This window comes from Venturia canescens, chromosome 3, assembly GCF_019457755.1.
Source record: "Venturia canescens isolate UGA chromosome 3, ASM1945775v1, whole genome shotgun sequence".
Lineage (NCBI taxonomy): Eukaryota > Metazoa > Arthropoda > Insecta > Hymenoptera > Ichneumonidae > Venturia > Venturia canescens.
The window spans coordinates 26,550,836-26,572,272 of NC_057423.1; the positions used below are offsets into that span (position 1 = coordinate 26,550,836).

Sequence of the window (21,437 nt, forward strand, 5' to 3'; positions counted from 1 at the left end):
GCTCGCTCATTTACGTGCCGCGTCATACGGTTGTTGAGCGTTGCGTACCTGTACATCCGTACCAACGCTCTCGAGCAATTGTATCTCCACGTGGTAAATTTAATGTATAGTGAGTTTATAGACGGGAGGTTGGGCCGGCCCATCCAAAGCGAGGAGGCAACGCCGGGTGTGAACTGTGTGGTGGTGCTGCGGGGCTCGCGTATTGCGTACCGTGGGGAAATAGTGTACTGCGATAGCGGTGATTTTGTCGAGGTGCATCTGGTGGACCACGGTGACAGTGAGTTTTTCGATTTAAGCTGTCTCTACCACTCCTCACCGGCGTTAGAGGCGATACCGGTGCTCGTGATAGAGTGCTCCCTCCACAGCCTCGCCTACTTAGAGGCTTTTCACCATCCCATCCATGAGATGGAAGCGCTGTGCGAGGGGCCTCTTACGGCTACGGTCATGAGCCCTCCTGCACGTCACCCCCTGAGCATCCAGCTGTTTGCCGAGGACGGCCGGGATCTCGGGGGTGTTCTCGTGAACGAACTGCGGGCCGCCTATCCCGATTACGACGAAGGGGTTGAAGACGGGCTCCTCGGCGTTGCTGCCGCCCCGGACGACCCGGAAGAGTTGTGTGTGTGTGTGTGTGTGTGTGTGTGTGTGTGTGTGTGTGTGTGTGTGTGTGTGTGTGTGTGTGTGTGTGTGTGTGTGTGTGTGTGTGTGTGTGTGTGTGTGTGTGTGTGTGTGTGTGTGTGTGTGTGTGTGTGTGTGTGTGTGTGTGTGTGTGTGTGTGTGTGTGTGCGCGCGCGTGAAAAACAATGGTGCGCGAGACAGCGTCGTGGCGCCTGGCTCGGGGACAGAGAGACGCGTCACCCCGGTGAGTTTTTTCAATATATATTTTTTATTTTATTTTTATTTTTTCTTTTTAATTTTTTTTGATTTTTTTTTATCCATTTTAAAAATAAAATTAATATGTATATAGAAAGAGAGATTTTTTTATTTTATATTTTTTTACAAATATAAAATAAAAAAATATACACCGGAAAAAACGATGGTGCACTATGACGACACGCTCACCCCCTCCGCACACCCGCAAACCTCTCGCCCACAACGCCGGCCGCTCGGCCTAGTGGGGGAAAGGAGTGGGGATAGGAGTGGGGGTCGCCATAGTGCACCACCTACTACTTGGGTTAGTTTACGCTCATCGCAATCGGTACACGAGTGTTTGTTATATAGAACATATATTAGTATTGGGAAATTTCTCCTTGTACAAATTCTTTGATTTTACGTTTATTTATGACATAATTTTGTGGCAATCCTGGTTCTGGTTCTTCAAAAACTTTCAACGGGAGTTATGTGAGAAAAATAAACTTTCGCTCATTATAACCTCTCAGACGTTCTTTCCTAACAGAAATTTTATGTTGTGTAATTACATTATAGGAAAAATATGCGTGATTGTATGTAAATAAATGCAAATAAATGTTGAAAACCTTCGGTCAAGTAAAAGTGTCTAATTCAATGTATTGTTGTCATATTTTCTTTCATTTCGTTTGGCTGTGTTCACCGGGCCCTTTTTCCCACCTCCTTAGCTTACAGTGTATTCATACCAATTTCTATTCATTCTCTAAACAATTCGAGTGACATTCGTATTTCTATTTCCTCATATTGATGTCAATAAATTGGAAAATTCATAACAAAAAGTTTTCATGATTGCTTGTTTACAAACAGGAGTTTTAAAAAATCTTTGGGCCATGTAAATACATAGATATTTACTTGAATTGTTGCATGATGAATTTGGAAATTTATTTCAATAAGTCATTGGTTCCTTATTTTTCGTGGTATCAAAATTTGTATCTTCCAAATGCAATGAACACATCTTAAGTTTGACAACATGATGAAGCGACTCGTATATTGAGTATTTCCAGACCATGTTTACGATTGGCATTATGGATTAAAAAATTCATGTGTGTGAGTCTACGCCTGATTTTTTCTGGATGTGATCAAATATTTTGTCTGTGTATAACCATGGAGACATACTAAATTACACTATTTGATTTACTTCAGCATGCAGCGTATCTGTCACTTTATTTATTGAATATGCCATAATAAGTTTCAAAAATGTGGTTCGGGTAATTTTAAAGTTTTTTGCCCCATAGCACCAAAGTTTGTATTACTGGTACGCAGCGAATACCTATGAACTTTGATATTCCTGCGAAGCGGTAGGTGTGCCAATCTTTTCACTTTATGGTTCCAACTGTAAGATATGAATGAGATACATGAAACAATTATGCGTTCTGTTCACTTTCAAGTGCGCTGTCTTTTTTCCTTTTAGTTTTGGCATAATAAATTTTATGAATCGGTGGTAATTTTTTCTGTCTGTACCAAAATTTAGATGAATAAATCGCAGCGAATACTTGCAAATTTGGAAAATTCTGTGTATTGACATGCATGCCAGGTATTAGTACTTCTTTGTTTGATTATGGAATATGGATATCTATAAATAATAAAAATTATACATGAATTATAGGATTTGGAAATGGATTATAAATAATAATCAATAATAAAAAATAATGATGAATGATACAAAAAGTCAGCGATGGCCTGTTTATGAATGGCATAAGAAGTTATGTTTTCAAAATGCAATGCTCATATTAAAAAGTAAGCAATTCTGTTGGTCTTGACGCACTTCATACTTTTTCTTTTGTCCGGTTGAACCTTGGTGGCTACATGCAGAGTTTGAAAATTTTGTGCATCGACGTGGGTGCGTCAACTTTCTATCTCTGGGAATGATAATACGAATGGAAAAGATTGCTTCAAAAAGTCCTTGGAAGCACGTTTTTTAATGAAATAAAAATAACTAGCATTAGAATTCAATAAACATATGTGAAAATTGCGAATTCTGGTGGACTTGGTGAACATTATATATCTATTTTTCTTTCTCCTTCTGTCAAATTTTAAGGAAAATCAATCCAAAAATTCGTTTCATTGAAAAATCTTCATGTTTTCTTTATTCACAATGATTTCATCAAAACAGATGAAAACAAAATTTATAAATGAAGGGGGAAAATTCCACAATGATACAAAATATTGAAAAACCTTACGGAATATGATTTTAATCCCAAAAAATTATAGACACGTTCGAAATGGTTGAAAAATTGAGGATATCACTTCAAACGTTCGAAGAATATCAAACTGTTATAAATTGTACAAAACTTAAAGAAAATCATTGGAGAAAGGAGAATTATTTTTAAATATCACAATAGAAACATTGGAGAACTTGAGAAAATCTTATTTAAGAATATTTTTTGTGGTTTAGAACTACCACAGAAAAAAGATTTGATATCAAGCCGTAAAAATCGTCTCTCGGAGAAAAAAAATTTGGACAATTACATTGATGATCGCCCGTTTTCGCATTATACCACAAAAAATGTAAACAAAACTTCTTAAATCACACAACGAAAATGATTTCGAACCGTAAGAAAATATCAAATATATTACAATCCTACAGCTCTAGTGTATAATGTTCTTCACTAGAATACTGATTGTGCGGTATCAGGCTTTTTTCAACGAATCAGATGTTACAAGCCAAAATCATATCTCGGCCTCCAACTCGCTTTCCACCGTGCTCTTGGCTTCCTAATTGACAAAACATATTAGAGTACAAGGAAAAAAATCGCTGAAGTCCAACAACAGACCTGTAACGAAATATTTCCAGTACAATTTTGACGAAAAATAGGTCTTTTTTCGTGAAAACCAACGTTATAAGCCGAAAATTATATCTCGGCCTCCAACCCGCTTTCCACCATGCTCTTTGGTTTTTAATTGACAAAACTTATTAGAGTACAAAGAAAAAAATCGCCAAAGTCCAAGGATGGACCCGTGACGAAATATTTCCAGTACAATTTTGACGAAAAATAGGTCTTTTTTCGTGGAAACCAACGTTATAAGCAGTAAATCGTAAATAATTCATAGAAATTTGAACTAAAATTATATAGTCATCAAAATGTAAATAAGGAACTTTCGAGAAAAAAAGACGTGATATCAAACCATAAACTTCCCCTGGGGAAAAAAAGGTTTCGACAAGTACATTGATGGTGTCGTGTTTGCTGATAATTCCATCCATAAAAAAAAACTTGGAAATCGATGCCTCATTCTTCTTATTTGATTCGAACAGCTAAATCAATTGAAAAAAATTCCACCTAATTTACGTGCAGCATTAAAATTTATTATATCAATTCAAGGCCAAGTATTTTCTAATGAATTGAACAAAGTTACCCCTTGAATTACGTGCAGCACTAAAATTTATGATATCAATCGGTGGACAAGTATTTTATTAGTAACTCCAAATTTTGAGATTATTAAAATGTTCTAAGAAGCTTTTAAATACAAAAAAATCACATGAAAGCTAGTAATTTGTTACTCTATGGTGGCAGAGACTTATAAGAAAATCGATTCTATTCAGACTTTCAGGATCCTCTGGTATTATTCACAAAATTCGACGTCGATTAGATCGATACAAATTATGTTTAAATATGTGTTGAAAGTACTTGTCCGGCCCATCACTATTCATTCAATAAAAAATCAATCATAAAAAAACGAAATTGTACGGCAGAATCTGGTTAAAAATATGTTGAAGTGCGATTCATTATTAATTCAATATTCTGAATAATAGTGTAAGTTAGTTCTTATTCCGAATGGAATTCGTTCGCTGGAAGAATAAGTGGGAAGTAAAAATGCCCGTTATTGAATATAAACTGGAGAGTTATTTTGGAAGCTAGAACATATATATTATGTACAATTTTTTTCATTTATCGATGCACAATAATATCCCTTGTATATTCCGAAACAATTTGTTTCCGTTTTTTATTAAATTAGTGCAATTAAGTAACAATTACTTGAAGATAATTCTCTCAATTCCCTCTGTATGAATACTTGTGACTCATCAGTTCTAGACAAGCCCTGATTTATATTTGGATAAACAATTTGAACGGAAAGTGATGGGCCGGACAAGTACTTTTAACACATATTTAAACATAATTTGTATCGATCCAATCGACGTCGAATTTTGTGAATAATACCAGAGGATCCTGAAAGTCTGAATAGAATCGATTTTCTTATAAGTCTCTGCCACCATAGAGTAACAAATTACTAGCATTCATGTGATTTTTTTGGATTTAAAAGCTTCTTAGAACAATTTAATAATCTCAAAATTTGGAGTTACTAATAAAATACTTGTCCACCGATTAATATCATAAATTTTAGTGCTGCACGTAATTCAAGGGGTAACTTTTTTCAATTCATTAGAAAATACTTGGCCTTGAATTGATATAATAAATTTTAATGCTGCACGTAAATTAGGTGGAATTTTTTTCAATTGATTTAGCTGTTCGAATCAAATAAGAAGAATGAGGCATCGGTTTCCAAGTTTTTTTTTATGGATGGTTATTAATTCGTTCCCTAATATGTGTTCTATGATTTTCTACTCCTTCATGATGATTCTGGTAACATGATTCGAAAGGTTTCTAATCATGATCTTGAATTGCACATTTTGTAAATCAGATTTTCAAAAAAAAATCTGGTCTTGGTATAGTGTGTAGTTATTCTTTTCCCATTAGGTCTGTCGAGTGATAAATTTGGAAACTTTTCCAGAAAGTCTTTGGATGCTTTTTTTGCTAATGAGATGAAAAGTCGTATCTTAGGAATGCGGTATGCAAACACAAATTTTGATAACAGAACTTATAGAATGACATTTATGTTGAGTATTTCCACTTTGCAAACTACAAATATGGAATTATTATAAAAAAAATTCATTCCGATAAGTCTACTGTTGCTCAGTTTTGGATGCGATCAAATATGATACCTACCAACATCCCCAGAAACTTACAGAATTGCTGAATGCAATGTGCACTATGTCATTTTAATGTAACATCATGAATTTTGACAACTTTTGATTATAATGCTGTAGATTCGGATCATTAAAATACTGCAAAAATCTGTAAACTATACAATTTAAATACTGTGCCATTCATTTTACATTTTGACTCTAACTGTAACATCTATATGAAGAAAAAAATTGATTATAAAAGTCTTCAGTTGCTCATTTATGGATAGATTTGAACTTGCTATCTTCGAAGCTCATTGCGCAGATACATTGAACCGCAGCAGATACCTGCGAACTCTGAAATTTCTGTGGATAAAAATATATGCAACAGATCACCCCTTATCTTTGATTATGGTAATACGTAATGGAACTTGGTTCGGCAAGTTTTTAGGTGTTCCTTTTCAAATAGTATTGAAGTTTGTATGACTGATATACAGCGAATACTTTCAAACTTTGATATTTCTGTGTTGCAGCATGTGTGCCCATCATTCAAATCATTTACTCCAACCGTATCATATAATCTAGAAAATTCATCATAAAAGTCTTCCGCTTTTCTAGATACTTCAATTTTCCTTCTTCTACTCCATTGTGAGTTTTCGAATTTCTAAATTCATTTCTGAATTGTCCTGAAATGGTTTTCCTCGAAAACCAATGAAGGTACCTTATACGTCATTGAATTCTGTTGCTTTGTTGAATTAAGTTCGCTTAGTTTTTTTTTGCTGCTTTGAGTTCTGGCATAATAAATGTTAGAAGTTTTCGGGTACTTTTTTTCAGCAACTATCAAACTGTGGATAATTGAGCCTCAGCGGCCACTAGCAAACATTGGAAATATATTTCATTGAGGGCACGTTTTGGATGAAATGAAATCTCTAGATTCAGAATGCAAAAGCGACATTTAAAGTGGGCAAATCTGTTGGATTTTTCGTGTCTTGAATTTGATCTATCTTTCATTTGAATTTTGAAGAAAAGGGATAAATAAAATCTGTTCTATTAAGGAAATCTTTACATCAGTTCTTTCTTGGTATGAAGACTTGGACAAAATCGCCAAAGGCTAAGGACAGACAGGTGACGAAGTATTTTCAGTACAATTTTGACGAAAAATAGATCTTTTTCGTGGAAACCAACATTATAAGCCGAAAATCACATCTCGGCCCCCAACCCGCTTTCTACCATTTTCTTGGGTTCCCAATAAGCATAGCAAATTAGAGTAGAAGAAAAAATAGCCCAACTCCATGGACAGACCTGTGACGAAATATTTTCTGTACAATGTTGACGAGAAATTTGTTGTTTTTAGTGGAAACCAACGTTATAGGCCGAAAATCATATCTCGGCCCGCAACATACTTTTCTCCATGCTCTTGGGTTCCAAATAGATGAAATATATTAGAGTACAAGGAAAAAAATCGCTGAAGTCCAAAGACAGACCTGTGACGAAATATTTTCAGTACAATTTTAACGAAAAATAGATCTTATTTCGTGGAAACCAACGTTATAAGCCGAAAATCATATTATGGCCCACAACACGCATTTCTTCATGCTCTTGGATTCCCAATAGACAAAACATATTAGAAGACAAGAAGAAGAATTACCAAAGTCCAAGACCAAACCAGGGCCGAAATATTTTCAGTACAATTTTGAAGAAAAATTGGTCTTTTACGTGGAAACCAACATTATAAACGGAAATTCAATTCGCGGGCCTCATCCCGGATTCCTTCATGCTGTTGAGTTCCTAATAGGCATAACATATTAGAGTATAAGGAAAAAAATCGCCAAAGTTCAAAGGCAGACTTGTGACGAAATATTTTCACTATCATTTTTACGAAAAATTGGTCTTTTATGGTGGAAACCAACTTTATAAGCCGAACATCATACCCAGGAAAAATAAGATTGGGAAAAGTACATTGATGGTCCCTTATTTGCTGAAAATTTCATGAAAAAGATTATCCCATAAAAAATGTTCGTATGAGAATGGAATCTATAAAAATGTACTAAGCAAATAATTCATAGAAATTTATAGTAAAATCCTATAACCGTCATAACATAAATGAGGAGCTTATGAGAAAAAAGGCGTGATATCAAACCATAAACTTCCCCTAGGGAAAAAAAGGTTGGGACAAGTACATTGATGGTCTCTTGTTTCTGGATGACATAGAAAAAAGATTTAGAACCAGGAAAAAAATTCTATAAAAATAATAAACGAAAAATTGAAAAGTTCAAAAAAATTCAACAAAAATAAAAAACAATCGAAAAAATTCTGTAAAGAAAAATAAAAAAATTTCAAAAAAAATCATAAATATTAAAGACATTGAAAAATGTACTATCCAAGTTACATGTAGTATAAAAATGTATGATATCAATTGGAGGCCAAGTTTTTATTGATAATTTGGAATATTTATCGAACAAATTGGAAACTTTAATGAAATTCATGATAATTATTTTCACGAAAAAAGTTAATGAAAAAAAAGTCATAACGGAAGTTACGTGCAGTACTAAAATGTATTATATCAATTCGAGGTCAAGTATTTATCAGTTATTCGAAATATAATCTCCGGCGACAAATGAGCGTTGAGAATCCTTGTCGGACTCACAACGTTTTATCAAAATTACTAAAAAATTAATGGAAATAAAATCATTAAAAATTCACATGAAAGTCATTCGTTACTTCAACAAGGTACACACTTTAAAGAATCGATTCCCCTTTGACTTTCAGGATCCCCTGGTATTATTCACAACATTCAACTTCGATTGGATCGGTACAAATTATGTTCAAATACGTCTTAAACGTACTTGTCCGGCCCATCACTTTTTATTCAAATTGCTCATTCGAAAACAAATCAGGGCTGTTCTATAATGACAAATATAATAAAATGGATAGAAATAAAAATAATATCTCCAAGTAATTTGAGCTTGATTGTTCGCAAGTTCGTATAGCAATATCCACTTCTCATTTTCTTCAGTGAACACATACCATTCGGTAAGAACCAATGAAAATGAGAAATAATCAGGCGCATTACTAGAAATTTTCGAACCTACTCAGCCATGCAATGTTTTTTTTCTATAGTCACGTACACATTTTGATAAATATCACTAGTCGAGTACGACACGTGGATTCCTGGAATTTGGAGAAAAATGTTTTTGTTGTGAATTATGACTCCATATAATATAAATAGATTAATCAACTTCATCTTTCATTTTCGTTTCATTTTGACAAGAGCGATTCGAAGGAAAATTATTTTCTCGGAAATTACTGTTCCTTAATATTAACACATGCATTAACTTAGCTTTTGATTTGTTTTCGAATGAGCAATTTGAATAAAAAGTGATGGGCCGGACAAGTACGTTTAAGACGTATTTGAACATAATTTGTACCGATCCAATCGAAGTTGAATGTTGTGAATAATACCAGGGGATCCTGAAAATCGGAGGGGAATCGATTCTTTAAAGTGTGTACCTTGTTGAAGTAACGAATGACTTTCATGTGAATTTTTAATGATTTTATTTCCATTAATTTTTTAGTAATTTTGATAAAACGTTGTGAGTCCGACAAGGATTCTCAACGCTCATTTGTCGCCGGAGATTATATTTCGAATAACTGATAAATACTTGACCTCGAATTGATATAATACGTTTTAGTACTGCACGTAACTTCCGTTATGACTTTTTTTTCATTAACTTTTTTCGTGAAAATAATTATCATGAATTTCATTAAAGTTTCCAATTTGTTCGATAAATATTCCAAATTATCAATAAAAACTTGGCCTCCAATTGATATCATACATTTTTATACTACATGTAACTTGGATAGTACATTTTTCAATGTCTTTAATATTTATGATTTTTTTTGAAATTTTTTTATTTTTCTTTACAGAATTTTTTCGATTGTTTTTTATTTTTGTTGAATTTTTTTGAACTTTTCAATTTTTCGTTTATTATTTTTATAGAATTTTTTTCCTGGTTCTAAATCTTTTTTCTATGTCATCCAGAAACAAGAGACCATCAATGTACTTGTTCCAACCTTTTTTTTCCTAGAGGTCGTTTTATTCAGAGAAAGTATACTCGGCGAGCCTCGGGCCAGCAAACGATAGGGCTGTCAATCTAGAGTCGCGGCAGCGACTTTGAGACAAGTACATTTATAACAACAACATGACATGACGAGTTGCTGCCAGAGACTCTTTACCGGAGCGATAGCGTTTCCAATTGTTTTCGAAAATTTTCAAAATTTGTTTCTTTAATAATTAATTAACTATAGTATTCCAGAGAATATTATAAGTTACCGTATTTTTTATTTTTTTTTTCTTTCGATCGCGACCTCTTCGAACTCTGTAGCTTAACGCGTTGAAGAGATATTAATTATTTATTTTTTAATAGCATCAAAAAATGGGTCGGATTTTCGCACACATTTTTGATGTTTATTTGTTTTTTTTTAGTGACAAATCTGGTGCCATAATACATTTTATATACCAATATATTTTTTTTCTGGTGCCATAATACAAGTATATACTTATATATATTTCGTGATATGACGTATGGTGTGTTGTTAAATGAATGAGGTTATAAAGATCGCGTTTGACAGTTCTCTGTAGTACAAGTATATATCTATATATTTCCGTGATGTAAAAGAAAGATCGCGAATGTAACAGTTTTCACCGACTATTCACCGACTATTTAAAAGCAGGACAATGTTTAGTGAAAATGGTGAAAAAAGTAAAGATGAAAAAAAGCGAAATAGAGGTCGAAATCCAAGATTGTGTTTTCAACAGTTAAAGTTTCATACGCAGAAGACTGCCAGTCAGAAGACCGAAATAAAATTTTGGTTCCTTCCGGATAGAGATTTCTTGAGTTGGTCCGTATTCTGAATTTTTGGATCAACAAAAATTTTTGGATCCGCAAAGCAAATGAAGAAAGATAGAGTGCGGGTGAGTATACTTGCAGGCTCCGGTGACAATGCTTTTAAGTAAGTAGAATAATTTTTCAATATAATAGTAATTTTCTGATTACAAAATCTTTTATCTCCAGTGCTAATGAAATGTGGAAGCGGTCTGTTGCTGTTCCTTTTCATTTTTGGTTGTGAAGACTGTCGCAATGGTCCAAGTCCACGGGTTCCTAAAGTGTCAGAATTTGTTACGGACCAGCAAAAATTTTGTTGTCTGAGATAAAGGTATCAAAATTTGATCCTCAATCAGAATTTCAACCACAAGTTAATAGTAGAGATGAAGATGAAATTGCAATCAACAGCGTTAAAGTTTCATACTTGAAGACTGCCAGTCAGAAGACCGAGATAAAATTTTGGTTCCTTTCGGATAGAGATTTCTTGAGGTTTGGATCAACGTTGATCTGCAAAGAAAATGAAGAAAGATCAAGTGCGGGTGAGTATACTTGCAGGCTCCGGTGACAATGCTTTTGAGTAAGTAGAATAATTTTTCAATATAATAGTAATTTTCTGATTACAGAATCTTTTATCTCCAGTGCTAATGAAATGTGGAAGCGGTCTGTTGCTGTTCCTTTTCATTTTTGGTTTTGAAGATTGTCGCAATGGTCCAAGCGTACAGGTTCCTAAAGTGTCAGAACTTGTTACGGACCAGCAAATCTGAGATAAAGGTATCAAAATTTGATCCTCAATCAGAATATAAACCACAAGCCCTATAAACTCGTTCAGTTTAATAGTATAGATGAAGATGAAATTGCAATAAAATTTTTTTTTTATTACAGTGGAAGCGGTGTTTCCTGATAAAACTCTTTTGATTCAAATGGACACGGTGTGATTTTTTTCCATGACCTCAGTTTGGTTGATCAACACGGTTTTACAGTCTCAAGCGTTCCATGAAAATATATGGCTCAAAGTCTTGATTGTCCAGATTTCGTGATCTTAAGTGTATGGAGGTATTCCTTGAGCCATGGGCTTCAAATGAGTGGATACTGGGAATGAGATTCTTGGGTCAGACTCGTTGGGAATATGTTAGAACTTTTCAGTTCTGAAAGGTGCGATACTACAGAGAATGAAATTTCGATTCAGGTATATTTATATGCATTTTTTTGTAGTTTTCTATCAAATTGAATGAGAAACGAAGTCATCATTATGTGATTAATTGTATTCTATTTCAGTTAAAAAAAAAAATATTTCTGGATTTTCGCTGTGAGAATTCCGTCCAAACTGCTTGGTCATTTTTCGTGTTGCTCTTGCCAAGACACAACCATTGATTCAAGTGTTTCTCAAGGTAAGTCAGTATCCAAGTTTAACGCTACGAATTAGTCGATGATGGAAATTATTGCAATCATGGTTTGAAACACTTAAATAATATATATATATATATTTACGTTTTTTGCAGTTTTCCTCGTTGTTGCTGATAAGAAGTTACGGACTTGTGGCTTGGTTCATCGTGTTTTTCAGAAACGAGTTTGCTTAATGTATTTTGGTAAAAAATATGGTCCATTTTGAAATTTGCTCTGACTCGTTAATTCAGGAGTCAATAGGGTTGGAGAAGAAATTTATGAGGGCGTTGATGGAATTCTTGATAATTTAGAAAATGGCGCTGAATTTGTAACCGCATAACAGACTATTCGAAAGTGCTGATGATTTTTAATCGAACAAAGTAAAATTTAAGTTGGAAATAAAATATGCGCGCGCATGTTTGTTTGGCTGTATAGTACTTAAAACAACTTTAATGTATAATAAAATGATTTTTCAAAAAAACTAATTCTGCGTAAGTTGGATTTTCAATATCGCGTTATCTGGAATTTTTATTAGCCGTAATTTGATATATTTTTCTCTTTCAATGAGGCAGGGAATTTTTTAAAAAATTTCCGAGGTAGGGAAACTAAAAATCTATTTTATTAATTAAAAATTTTTCCGAATACACTGATAGGTAATAATTATAATGCAGGAAATTCTATATTCACTTGTGGACAGACTTATGTCGGTCTTTCTCGTGTTACTACCTTAGACGGACTACATTTAATCAATTTCGATCCTTATTCTGTAAAAGCAGATGAGTTAGCTATAAGGGAATACAATCGTCTCAGACAGAAGTTTCGTACAGATCTTGCCCTCATAAAGTTTGCCAAACAATGGGCTCCCAAAATTCCAGATTTTGTTTGGGCTATATCCAAAAATGTTATGGAGTGTCAATCAGCGCCAAGTGAATGGAAAAATATGAGCTCCTGGTCTATTAACGGATTAACCAATACGGATGGTGTTTCGGGTTATGCTAATTCTATTATACAATGTATTTTCAATTGCAAACCTCTTCGGGAAGAATTTTTCAGACTTCGGAGGAGAAAGAAAATCCTATACCTCTTTTACTTCGGTCTTATGTGGAAAGAAATAAATCAGTGAGTTCATGCGTTGTAAGAGAATATGTAGGAGAATCGTTTATTCAAAAAAAAACAGCACGACGTTTCTGAATTTTTCATGGGAATCTGCAAAAAATCTGATTTACTTCGAAATGCTGTAGAACATAAATTGATTATTAAAGTTCGATGTAAAGCTTGTCAATATACGATCACAGATGAACAAGCAAATAATATACTAGTTTTGAGCTTTCCGCGTGTTAAAAAAGCTTTTACTTTACAGGAATTAATCGAACATAGTTTGTCTCAGTGGAATCCGATTGAAAGACATCAGTGCAACGCTTATGGCGGAATGGGAACACTCTTAACAAAAACTTCGCTATCAACTGTTCAAGGCGTTTTGATTCTTCAACTTTTAATATTATCTATAGATGAAAAAACTATGAAACTTTCAAAGATTGATTTTAGTATTAAAGGTATTCCATCCGCTGTAGTTACTGTTTGCGGCGAAAAATATAAAGTCAATAGTGCTATTTTCCATCATGATCGAACAGTATTTGAAGGGCATTATACGAACATGTTAAGATCTGGTACGTCATGGGTTTTTGCTGATGATGCTAAGGTCGAAAAAAGAAGTTGGCCGAGAAACGCCAAGAATAGTTATGTGTATTTCTTGGAACGAACAAAAAAATGAATTAACGATAATAGTTGTGTCGTAACATGTCCTGTGAATTTTTTTCAAGTTCACAGTGCACAAAAAGTAGTCAAATCAAACCGTGAAAACAGCATGAGTGCTGTAAAAAAATTGGAGACAAGTACATTTATGTTTTATGTAACCTCGACTGAAGTAAAACCCGACGTGTTACTCGTGTAGTCCAAAAAATAAATGCACGATGATTTATAAGAAGTTGTTCGATCTATTCTCTGGAAACTTGCTTCAATAATGAGCAATTCATTACTAAAGGTTATAAAAAAAAACTATTTCAAACGTAATGAATAAAAAAAATGAATCTGTTAAATCTTGGTAATGTATGAAAAACATTTGGTTCAAAGGAACAAAAGGTTGTCAAATAAATGCAAAAGGGACGAGTACATCGGTATGTAAAAAAAATTACGAAACCAACTGTGTTTGAATAAAACAATTAAGAAAAGCTTTCACAAATCGTGAAAAAAACATTATATTTAGAAGAAATACAAATCCATAATTATATTGTAAAGGAAAAAAAAATTCAAATAGAACGTGAGAAATTCATTCCTACGGGAAGCATCCGGAACTTGAAAAAGTTCTAGTGAATCAAAAAGTTACCAAAAAATCGCATCAAAGGTAAAAGTCATTTGTTACTCTATGGTGACAGATACTTAGAAGAAAATCGATTCTTCTCAGACTTTCAGGATCCCTTGGTATTCACAATATTCGATGTCGATTTCGTGTCGGTACAAATTATGTTTAAATATGTGCTAAAAGTACTTGTCCGGCCCATCACTTTTCATTCAAATTGCTCATTCAAATAAAAATCAAACTAGACCTTAATTAATGTATTATTTTTATGTAACTAGTATTAACGCTGCCGTTACACGCCCACTTGAATTCGAACATCATCTCATATATGCTCGGCGGCAACTATTTCTTCGCAACAATTCACTCATGTTTTTATGTTGATTTTAACAAAGTGCAATTGTGTATGTTATAATAAAAAAAACGAGATTATACAGACGAATCCTCTCGAAAATTTCAATATAAACTGGAGAGTTAATTTGGAAGCTTGACAATTTTTATCTTCCGAAGGGTATTTTTTCATCAATACACAATAATATTTCTTGTATATTACAGAAAAATTGAATGCAATTAAGTTAAAATCTCTTGGAGATAATTTTCTCAATTCCCTCTGTAGGCATACATATGATCCATCAGATCTAAAAGAGCCCTGATTTTTATTTGAATGAGCAATTTGAATGAAAAGTGATGGGCCGGACAAGTACTTTTAGCACATATTTAAACATAATTTGTACCGACACGAAATCGACATCGAATATTGTGAATACCAAGGGATCCTGAAAGTCTGAGAAGAATCGATTTTCTTCTAAGTATCTGTCACCATAGAGTAACAAATGACTTTTACCTTTGATGCGATTTTTTGGTAACTTTTTGATTCACTAGAACTTTTTCAAGTTCCGGATGCTTCCCGTAGGAATGAATTTCTCACGTTCTATTTGAATTTTTTTTTCCTTTACAATATAATTATGGATTTGTATTTCTTCTAAATATAATGTTTTTTTCACGATTTGTGAAAGCTTTTCTTAATTGTTTTATTCAAACACAGTTGGTTTCGTAATTTTTTTTACATACCGATGTACTCGTCCCTTTTGCATTTATTTGACAACCTTTTGTTCCTTTGAACCAAATGTTTTTCATACATTACCAAGATTTAACAGATTCATTTTTTTTATTCATTACGTTTGAAATAGTTTTTTTTTATAACCTTTAGTAATGAATTGCTCATTATTGAAGCAAGTTTCCAGAGAATAGATCGAACAACTTCTTATAAATCATCGTGCATTTATTTTTTGGACTACACGAGTAACACGTCGGGTTTTACTCAGTCGAGGTTACATAAAACATAAATGTACTTGTCTCCAATGTATACTTGTCCCGAGACTCTACCGAGTCTCTTGATAGGACATATACTGGGCAGCGAATTATCATATATATGTGTCGAGCTGTTGCAAATCGATGAAGTGAAAACAAGGATCAGAGAGGGCAGAACCAAAATAAATATGAAGCAAAATTTATGATAGGAATGTTCAAAAATAATGATGACACAAAAAATAGAATTAGAAAACATTTATTCAATCAAAATTTTTGACATCATACTAACAGTTTCCTGTGTGTTTTTCAGTACCATAATCATTATTATTATTATTGAATAGTGATTAATCACGTCCTTAATAATACTGACTTCTTCCACTTTTCATTAACCATTCACACTCTACACGCAACAACAGCACTCTGAGGATCTTAACCTCAAACGTCAACATGACGTGAACTTCAGCTGGTGACTTTCGAGCTTTCGAGCTCCTTAGCTTTCCGCCAATCTTCCCTGCTCTTTTTATTTTGAATGTCATTGGCCCAGAAATTCTCTCATCCTTCATTGGTTGCGATAAAAATTCTCTCACCGGAGATTGGTGATCATGGGGGCCAAGGAGCCTATGTTTGTAGCGGTCAGAGTACACGTATACAGATATGAAAACCATGAATGTGTTAATAAATTTTTGCATAATCTTAAGCCCGTTTAAAGTTTTTTCTCAGCAATTACGACACCGATTATTCTGATTTTGGGCTTATTCGACAGAGAACTTCTTAATTAGTTGAAAGTTCGACTTTCAATGCCTTACATAACTCATGAGCTTCGTAATTAAAGAAAATCACATGCCAATTTTATCCCCACCACCGCGAATCGTTTTATTCATAGAAAATATAGTTTCGGCGAGAGCCTTGGGCCTGCTGGCGACAGGGCTGTCAATGTACCTGTGCCGAGACTCTACCGAGTCTCTTGATTTTTTGAATTGTAATTTGGTCCTTGGCCGCTACTGACCAGCGGAGTCCACACTTCACTTTTTTTCACATTTCATACTTGATTTATAAATGGTTCATTTTATTACAGATTCTAAAGGAGAAAACGATGAAATTCATGCTGGGACAAAGGTAAAAAAACAAAAGTTATCGACGCCAGAAGAGTGTGCGCGCCAGTGTACAGAAGGTGAAGAGCCCAAAACATGTCACTACCATTTCACAGTCGAATACTTTGCAACCTTAACGAAAGCTTGTACCTTGTGTACATCAAATACAACGACAAGATTAGTACCGGATTGTCAGTGTGTTACGGCTGATGGATATGAGACATCAAGCATTCTAACAGCAAACAGAATGTTCCCAGGACCAGCGATAATGGTTTGCCAGAATGATTATGTGGTAGTTGATGTTACCAATAGAATACCAGGTACTGGACTGACTATTCATTGGCATGGATTGTTACAAAAGAACTATCAACATTACGATGGTGTCCCGTACATAACTCAGTGTCCGATTCAGGAGGGCACAACATTTAGATATCAATTCAGAGCAAATAATGCTGGTACTCATTTTTGGCACTCCCATGTTGCTCTCCAAAAAGTTGATGGCCTTGTAGGACCACTCATTGTGCGACGACCTAAAAATCAAGAGCCCTTTAATAACATCTGGGATTTTGATGGACTTGACAATGTTATAATGGTTACCGATTTCATTCACGAAGGTGCCGGAAACCGATTTCCCGGTACTTTAATTCGAAAATCTGGACAATTGCCTGACAGTTTTTTCATCAATGGATTAGGTCAATGGACGGTTTGTAACAATTTTTCCTTTCTGAGGCACAAATAAAGTAGTATTTAAGGCTTACAGGCAACTTTTAACTGTAATTACACGGGCACACGAAATAAAAAAAGTTGGTTGTGCGGCGGATGCGACTATACATTTCTTACGTATTTTGAGCTGTTAAATCGATGTTCGAGGTTAAATACAAATTCAGATCTTGTGTACCATTTTTTCGATAACTTTAAAAAATTATATAAATAAGCCATTATTCTCGTTTAGCGTCAACTAGAACGCTTTGGGAGGATCCGTATTCTCCACTATACTCAGATATTCGCATACAAGTAAAAAATAATAAACCGAAAAATCGCCCTTAAAATCATTTTGGAAACCGATGCCTCATTCTTCTTATTAGATTCGAACAGCTAAATCAACTGAAAAAAATTCTATCTAATTTACGTGCGGCATTAAAATTTATTATATTAATTCGAGGCCAAGTATTTTCTAATGAATTGAAAAAAGTTATCACTTGAATTACGTGCAGCATTAAAATTTATGATATCAATCGGTGGACAAGTATTTTATTAGTAACTCCAAATTTTGACATTATTAAATTCTTTCAAGAAGCTTTTAAATCCAAAAAAATCACATGAAAGCTAGTCATATGTTACTCTATGGTGGCAGAGACTTATAAGAAAATCGATTCTTCTCAGACTTTCAGGATCCTCTGGTATTATTCACAAAATTCGACGTCGATTGGATCGATACAAATTATGTTTACATATGTGTTAAAAGTACTTGTCCGGCCCATCACTATTCATTTAAATAAAAATCTATCATGAAAAAATGGAATTGATGGCAGAATCCGGTAAAACTTTTATTGAAATGCGATTCATTATTAGTTTAATGTTCTTAATAATAGTATAGGTTAGTTCTTATTCCGAATGGAATTCGTTCGCTGGAAGAATAAGTGAGAAACAAAAATTGCCGTCATTGAATACAAACTGGAGAGTTATTTTTTAAACTTGAACATATATGTTATGTACAATTATTTTCATTTATCAATGGACAATAATATCCCTTGTATATTGCGAAACAATTTCTTTGCTTTTTTTATTAAATTAGTGCAATTACGTAAAAATTACTTGAAGATAATTCTCGCAATTCCCTCCGCATGGATACTTGTGATCCATCAGTTCTAGACAACCACTGATTATTATTGGGATGAACAATTTAAACGGAAAGTGATGGGCCGGACAAGTACTTTTAACACATATGTAAACATAATTTGTATCGATCCAATCGACGTCGAATTTTGTGAATAATACCAGAGGATCCTGAAAGTCTGAGAAGAATCGATTTTCTTATAAGTCTCTGCCACCATAGAGTAACATATGACTAGCTTTCATGTGATTTTTTTGGATTTAAAAGCTTCTTGAAAGAATTTAATAATGTCAAAATTTGGAGTTACTAATAAAATACTTGTCCACCGATGGATATCATAAATTTTAATGCTGCACGTAATTCAAGTGATAACTTTTTTCAATTCATTAGAAAATACTTGGCCTCGAATTAATATAATAAATTTTAATGCCGCACGTAAATTAGATAGAATTTTTTTCAGTTGATTTAGCTGTTCGAATCTAATAAGAAGAATGAGGCATCGGTTTCCAAAATGATTTTAAGGGCGATTTTTCGGTTTATTATTTTTTACTTGTTATTTGATTCTTTTGACACTTGGAAAAATAGATACAGATTAGTTTTTGTTTTAATATAATGTTTTTTCAAGATTTGTGAAATTTTTTTCGAATTGTTCTGTATTTTTTTTTATAAAATAATTTTTTTTACAACTTAAAAAAAAAATTTTTTGAAGTTTTTTTTATGGATGGAATTATCAGCAAACGAGGGACCATCAATGTACTTGTCCCAACCTTTTTTTTCCTAGGGGAAGTTTATGGTTTGATATCACGTCTTTTTTCTCAAAAGTTCCTTATTTATTTTCAGTTGACTATAGGATTTTAGTTTGAATTTCTATGGATTATTCATGATTTTCGTCTTATAACGTTGGTTTCCACGAAAAAAGACCTATTTTTCGTGAAAATAGTACTGAAAATATTTCGTCACAGGTCTGTCCTTGGACTTTGGCAATTTTTTTCTTTGTACTCTGATATGTTTTGTCAATTAGAAATCCAAACGCACGGTCGCGAGCGGGTTAGAGGCCGGGATATGATTTTCGGCTTATAACGCTGGTTTCCACGAAAAAGGACCTATTTTGCGTCAAAATTTTACTGGAAATATTTCGACACAGGTCTGTTCTTGGACTTTGGCGCTTTTTTTCCTTGTACCCTAATATGTTTTGTCAATTAGGAACCAAAGAGCACGGTGAAAAGCGGGTTGGGGGCCGAGATATGATTTTCGGCTTGTAACGTTGGTTTCTACGAAAAAAGACCTAAATTTCGTTAAAATTGTACTGGAAATATTTCGTCACAGGTCTGTTCTTGGACTTTGGCGATTTTTCCCCTTGTCTTCTAATATATTTTGTCCATTGGGAACTCAAGAGCATGTAGCAATGCGTGTTGCGGGCTGTGATGTGATTTCCGGCTTATAACGTTAGAAAAAAGAAAGGAAAAGAGGAAAGACAGATCAAATTCAAGACACAACAAATCCAACAGAATTGGCCATTTTTAAATGTCGCTTTTACATTCTGAATCTAGACGTTTTCGTGTCATCCAAAACATGGCCCCGATGAAATATATTTCCAAAGTTTGCAAGTGGCCGCTGAGATGCAATTATCTACAGTTTGATAGTTGCAGAAAAAAGGCACCCGAAAACATCTATTGTGTCAGAACTCAAAGAAGCAAAAAAAACTGAGCGTACTTAATTCTACAGAGCAACGGAAATCAAAGACGTTTAAGGTACCTGCATTGGTTGTGGAGGAATACAATTTCATTTCAGGATAATTTAGAAAGAAATTTAGAAATTAAGAAATTTAGCATGGAATTTAGAAAAAGGAAAATTAAGTTAAATAGTAAAGCTGAAAACTTTTGTGATGAATTTTTGAAATTACATGTTACGGTTGGAGTAAAAAATTAAAATGATTGGCACACATGCTGCGACACAAAAATATCAAAGAAACACTTTAAAACTTGCTGAACAAAGTTCCATTCCATATTACTATAATCAAAGATAGGGGGTGATAGTAGCACATATACTTATCCACAGAAATTTCAAAGTTCGCAGGTATCTGCTGCGATTCAATGTATCTACGCAATTAGTTTGGAAGACAGCAATTTCAAATCCATCCATAAATGAGCAACTGAAGACTTTTGTAATGAATTTTTCACTTGATATTTATGTTACGGTGCGAGTCAAAAAATAAAATGAATGGCACAGTACATAAATTTTATAGTTTGCAGATTTTTGCTGTATTTCAATGGTCCAAATCTATATAGTATTATAGTGAAAAGTTGTTCAAAGTCATGATGTTACATTAAAATGACATAGCGCACATAACATTCAGAAATTCTGTAGGTTTCCATGATGTTGGCAGGTATTATACTTAATCGCATCGAAAACTGAGCAACTGTACACTTATCGTAATGAATGTTTTCACCAATAATTCCACATTTGCAGTTTGCAGAATAGGAATACTCAACATACACGTCATTTCATAAGTATTGTTGTCAATATTTGTGTTTGCCTACCGCATTCCGAAGATTCAACTTTTCATATTATCAGCAAAAAAAGCATGCAAAGACTTTTTGGAACAAGTTTCAAAATTTATTACTCGACAGACCAGGTGGAAAAAGAATAACTACACTTATATCAAGACCAGAAACTGTTTTGAGAATCTGTTGTACAAAATGTGCGATTGATGATCATAATTGGAAACCTCTTGAATCACGTTACCACAATCAGCATGAAGAAATAGTAGAAAATC

The 21,437-nt window shown here is 33.8% G+C and overlaps 1 protein-coding gene across 1 annotated transcript in view; it reads left to right on the forward strand.

The window, feature by feature from the left end:
- Window positions 1–21,437, forward strand: part of LOC122408579 (laccase-like) — an 885,959-nt gene that overhangs the window by 122,632 nt on the left and 741,890 nt on the right. The window contains exon 2 of the mRNA XM_043415437.1: window positions 16,812–17,530. Within this exon, the coding sequence (XP_043271372.1) occupies window positions 16,812–17,530 (719 nt within the window). The remainder of the gene's footprint in view (window positions 1–16,811; window positions 17,531–21,437) is intronic.